At 37.6% G+C, this 6,000-nt stretch overlaps 1 protein-coding gene across 1 annotated transcript; it reads left to right on the top strand.

Annotated features, from left to right (window-relative positions):
- The first annotated feature begins 320 nt into the window (after nt 1-320).
- LOC147559180 (uncharacterized) lies at nt 321-2,830 on the top strand. Its single transcript, XM_086661004.1, has one exon. The coding sequence runs from the start codon at nt 400-402 to the stop codon at nt 2,515-2,517; it is 2,118 nt and encodes a 705-aa protein (XP_086517130.1). The 5' UTR covers nt 321-399; the 3' UTR covers nt 2,518-2,830.
- Nucleotides 2,831-6,000: the final 3,170 nt, after the last annotated feature.

The raw sequence follows: 6,000 nt of genomic DNA, 5'->3' as shown, positions 1-6,000 counted from the left end.
TAAATGAATTCCCAAAAAAGATCGTTTCCTCGTTGATGATATGTTCATATTTCAACTCTTAAAACGGCCCTTCAAAGCATTTATTATTTTTATACAGATTCAGAAGAATAGCTAAAACATAAATGTTGTTCTCAATCGCCATTATCAAGAATAACTAAAACACTTGTTCACCAGAGACTTTTATACTCGAAGTACAATTTTTCTTTTTTATCAGGCGAACCTCGTTTAAAGACAAAAGGTTAAAATGGGAAAGGATCCATTTATAGATATAAGATGAAATTTTGAGAAAAAAGGGGCCAAACGATCAATTACACAAATTTGATGGACTAGGAAAAGGAAACTAGCTTATATACAATGATACAAATATGAACTGTTTATGATTTACTGGGAAAGAAGAAAATGAAAGTCCTCTTCAAAAGACTTGTTATAATTTCTTCCTCCAATCATCCTCTCACTTTGACTCTAAAACCAAAAAATATTCTGAGAAATTATTATTATTCTTCAGCCAAAACAATTTCTACCCATTTCGAAAGTTTCGTTAGAGATCAATGCAAGTCTGGGAACATTAAGAATATTGATAATGCTCTGGTTTACTTTGATAGATTGGTTTCCATCAATCCAATTCCTTCTACCTCTACCTTCAATCAAATATTGAGTTCAGTTTCCAAAACTAGATCCTACTCAGATGTCTTTACCCTCTATAAAAAGATGATTTTGGTTGGAATCCAAATTGATTTGTTCACATTTACTATTTTGATTAACTGTTTCTGTCAATTAGGACAAGTAAACTACGCATTCTGTGTTATGGGACAATGTCTAAAGAGTGGTTATGAGCCTGATTTGATCACTTACAATACACTTATTAAAGGGCTGTGCATACAGAAAAAGATTAGTACTGCCCTTGAAGTGTTTGATAAAATGACTGACTCTGGGATTCAACCCGATATTGTTACTTGTGGAACTCTTATAACTGGCCTTTGTAGAGTTGGCGAAGTGGGTCTTGCTATTGAGTTCCAAACCAAGATGGTAAAGATATGGAATTTGTCTCCTAATGTTGTTACGTACAATGTGATAATAGATGCCCTTTGCAAATTAAGCCAATTCAGTGAGGCAATTAAAATTTTTGACGAGATGCCTAGTCGGGGAATTATCGCGGATGTGGTGACTTATAGTTCACTAATCCATGGTCTTTGCCAATCTGGACAGTCCAGTGAAGCAGTTAGTCTCTTTGACCAGATGCATAATAGAGGAATTAAAGCGGACGTGGTGACTTATAATTCACTAATCCATGGTTTTTGCCAATCTGGACAGTTAAGTGAAGCACTTAGTCTCGTTGAAGAAATGTCTAGTCGAGGAATTATGGCGAATGTGGTGACTTATAATTCATTAATTCATGGTCTTTGCCAGTGTGGACAGTTAAGTGAAGCAGTTAGTCTCTTTGACCAGATGCATAGTCAAGGAGTTATGGCTGACACAATTACTTATAATTCTCTAATTTATGGATTTTGCCAATGTGGAGAATGGAAGAAAACAAGAACATATTTCGATCAAATGGTGGAACATGGGATTTCACCCAACGTAGTGACGTTCAATATCTTAGTAGATTCCATCTGTAAAGAAGGAATGATGAAAGATGCTTGGGAGTTATTTCATTTAATGGCTAAATTGGGTGTAGTACCTAATTTAGTTACATATAATGCAATGATTAAGGGATTGTGTTTGACAAGTCAACTGGAGGAGGCAGTGAAATTGTTTGATTCAATGGTAGATACAAGATTGGAACCCGATGAGGTCGCCTACAATACTTTGATAGATGGTTACTGTAAAAGTTGCAGGTTAGACGAAGCTATGCAACTTTTAGAGAAAATGAAACAGAAGGGATGTAAACCCGATGAATACACGTACACTATACTTATCGCTGGACATGGCAAGGGTGGAAGATTTGGAACTGCAAAAGAGTTGTTTATTGAGATGCAAACATGCGGGCTAACTCCAGATCTAGTTACAATTGGCTCATTGTTTAATGGCCTCTGTAAGAACCTAGATATTGACACGGCAATAGAAATGTTTCAGTTAATGGAGGGTAGTGGCTCTGAAGTTGATATTGAAATTTATAGTATGTTAATTGATGGGTTGGTCAAGGCGGAAAAATATGAAAATGCAGAAAAATTATTTGATAAAATCTTAAACAAAGGATTAGTGCCTGACATTGTAACATATAATACAATGGTTAATTGCCATTGCAAGAACGGGATGTTGTCCGAGGCTTACAAATTGATTAGTGAAATGGAACGGAAGGGTTGCTTACCTGATTGCATCACTTATAATACCATCATTTTGTGTTTGCTTAAAAAGCGTAACGTTGATGAGGCAATGCAATTGCTTTCGAAGATGCGTGAAAGAGAATTTTCCCCTAACGATGCCGTTATTTCCTTGCTTGTAAATTTGCTTTCAGTGGACCAGCTCAAGAACCTAAAATTGTCCTCTACTCCAAGAATTGATGGAATCAAGGAATGATTGCAAGTCAAGGTCCTCCATATACTTTTTCAGTGAAGCTTACTGTATTCCTCGTTTATTAGTATTTGGTTTTGTTGTTCTTATAAAGTTGGTGCAGATCTAGCAACTTCCAGGTTTCTTCTTTTCCTTTCACTGTTCTCTTCTCTGCTGATCTTCATGCAAATAGAATCTATCTCTTGGTAATAGAATAGATTAAGTCTTGGCAGAATCTTGATAAGACCATTTTGTCTTGTAACTCTGTATTGGCTACTACAACGTGGTTTATTCGGAAAATTTGCTCTGATTAAGAAAACAAAATTGAAGTCTCTTACCACTGCTCTTCTCATTCAACAGTTTTCAAAAGTCTCTTGTCCATCTGTCCAAACAGGTTCACTATTGTACAATCTACCTAACTGACTAGTTCGGTTTGGAGATCAATTTTGACTCCATCTTTCATACCTGTGGTGAATAAGTCGTTAATTTGTAGTGTTCGTGTCTTACTTTCTGATTGATTGGTGGCTATCTTTCCCCATATGCCTTCTAGTATACAACAACAAGAACTGGCTGACTTAGTTTTATTTCAGAATGTTTGTTTTATGTCGAACTTGGACTTCAAGGTCATCAAGTTTTCATGCTACTAACATCTTTACATCCATAGACTTGATATCGTTCTTTTATGTCAAACTTGGTTTGATTTCAGAATCTAAAAACTCTAAGAGGTCTTTCATTTCTTCGCCATATTTTCATGATGAGTTTGTGGCTTCAGAACTACGGACCTCGTTATGATAATATCTAGCGTTTTAGTTTATTTTGTTTTGCTACCACAAATACATTGACTATATAGTTTTTGAAATTTACAATTAGTAACAGATGTGTTGTGTCAGATTTAAATGTATGAGATGTACATTATCATAAGGCCACATATGGGAATTCAGTTTGTCATTATGGTATCGAGTTGCCTCTTCAAACTCCTATCCTAGACTCCTACTATCCCTTGCCCTTCTTTACAGTCTTCACCATTACAGCCATCCCCAACGCCACTACTTCATCCAAACCATTTACCACAGCCATCACCTACCATTACTTAATCCACCCTTACTGTTAATCCTCCTCATAACCATCACCCAATGCAGACAAGGGCTAAGTCAGGAATTTTCAAGGTGGCCAATATGCGGACAACCCTTTTTCTTATATGGACAACTATTTTCGGGCCCGATGCGAGTCAACTATGCTTGACTTAGTTGACTTTGATTTAATAAGGGGACGACTCCATAAAGTCTTAAATACTAATAATTAGTAACTTGTGTACTACTAACAAAAATAATAGTTAAAGATTGAAAACCTAAACTGTCTTCTTCTTCTTCATCTTATTCCTTTTTCTTAGTCTTATTCTTCTTTCTTCACTTCTACTAAAAGTAAACTGTAGTATCTACCACTTTTTTTTATCAAACCCTAGATGGGTGAAGAAGACAAAATTTCTTAGTCTTATTATTCTTTCTTCACTTCTACTAAAAGTAAACTGTAGTTTCTACCATTTTTTTTTATCAAACCTTAGATGGATGAAGAAGACAAAATCCCTCAATCTGCACCTGAACAAGTTTTTCCGGGCGTTTCTATAGTAGGCATTAATGACATTGATAAGGTAAAACAGAACATAACTTGCGACGAAAATCTGACAAAATCGGACAATTTTCCAGATTTTCGTAGCAACTTAGCTTCTGTTATGCCGTATTTTCGGAGAAAATCGACGAAAATATTGCATAACAGAAGCTAAGTTGTGACGAAAATCTGACAAGTTTTCTGATTATGCTAGATTTTCGTCGCAAGTGATATTCTGTTATGCCATATTTTTGCACAACCCGAATTACCAGATTCATCTACCTCTTCACCATCGTTTTCAGAGTCGGAACCAACATATCCATCTTCGTCTTCCACATCTTCTCTAATTTTCTCTGCCATCAGTACCATCTTCTTCTTAATGGTTGGTTTTAGAGTTTTAGGGTTCTAACCTTTGTCTTTGGGGAGATTCTACAACAACTCCCTTGCCTTTATTTGATGCCATAACCACCAATGCTTCTCCAAGGAGTTTCTCTCTCTAGAAATTTGGGTGATGATGAAGAACAAGTAATTGAAGAGATGAAGACTAAATTAACCTAGGGTTTATGGAGAAAGAGAGAGGTCATCAAATAATACATCTGATTCTAAGAGGACTTGAGTGAAAATAATAAAGAGTTGTCCCCTTAGAAACTGATGTTTATATAAAAATTTAACTTTTTTGCGTTGTCCACATAAGATAGTTGTCCATATAAGAAAAACGGTTGTCCGCGTATTGGCCACCATTTTCAAACATAATTCCATGGTACTTGCCACCAACACCCAATTTCTCCTATTCTTTTATCTCAACCCCCTCCCACCAACTACATCGTGCTTCAGTCAAGCTAAAGTACTTTTTCTTATAGTTTAAGTACTTTTGGTTGAATAAAGTTAAAAAATATTAAAAGTATATCTAGCAAAATAATTAGTGATAAGTACAAAAGTAAAAAGGTTAGTTTGACAACATAGTTTACTTTTTCTATTTCTTTTTTTCTTCTTTCATAGAGATAATTTATTTTAAAGTTTCTTTGAAGGATTTCATAATGACTATTGTGGCAAAGGTGGTGGTGGTTGCGGTGGTTGCGGTGGCAATAGTGATTGAAGTGGTAGTGGTATTGGACCTTTGGATAGATGGTCATCAAGGAGGCTGAGTTGTGGTGGTAATGCAAATACAATGGTGGTGGTTGAGATGTGGTGGATGTGGAAATATGGTGGTGGTTGTGTTGGTAAGGTGGTAGTGCTGATGAAGATATGGTGGTGAGAATATGACGATGATGGAGGTATGATGGTGGTGGTGGTGGAAGTAGTGATGGTGGTGGGGGAAGTAGTGATGGTGGAGGTATAGTGTTTGTGGTTGAGGTGTGGCGGGGGAGATGGAAGTATGGTGGTGGTGTTTGAGGTGTCTTCGTTACTATGGTGTGGTAGTGGTGGTGGAGGTACATTGGTGGTGTTTGAGGTGTTGTGGTGGTTATTGTGTGGTGATGATGCTGGAAACGCGGTGGCTGCGTTGGTGAAGGTGATGGTGGAGGTAGTGGAGACATGGTGATGGTGGTAGTGGTGGTGGAGACGTGGCGATGGTGGTAATGGTGGTGGAGACATGGCGATGGTGGCGGTGGAGACGCGGTGATGGTGGTAATGGTGATGTAGGCTTGGTGATGGTGGTGCTGGTGGTGTGGTGGTGGTGATAGTGGAAGTATGATAGTGGTGGTAGTGGAGGTATGGTGTCGGTAGTTAAGGTGTGGGCGTATGGCGGTGTATATGAAAGTACGATGGTGGTTTTTGAGGTTTTGTGGTAGTTATGGTGCGGTGGTGGAGGTAAACTGGTGGTGTTTGAGGTAGGGTGGTGGTTATGGTGTGGTGGAGGTGGAAATGTGGTGGTTGTTGTGGTGGAAGTGTGGTGGTTGTGGTGGT

Source organism: Eschscholzia californica, unplaced genomic scaffold (genome assembly GCF_041429995.1).
Source record: "Eschscholzia californica isolate CP2 unplaced genomic scaffold, dmEscCali1.0.p SCAF_2, whole genome shotgun sequence".
Taxonomy (NCBI): Eukaryota; Viridiplantae; Streptophyta; class Magnoliopsida; order Ranunculales; family Papaveraceae; genus Eschscholzia; species Eschscholzia californica.
The sequence above is the reverse complement of the archived record's forward strand: the minus strand, read 5'-3'. Positions and strand labels throughout refer to the sequence as shown.

Bases quoted from the DNA above. Each gene is read 5' to 3' on its own strand.
- LOC147559180 (XM_086661004.1), top strand. From the start codon at position 400: ATGAAAGTCCTCTTCAAAAGACTTGTTATAATTTCTTCCTCCAATCAT.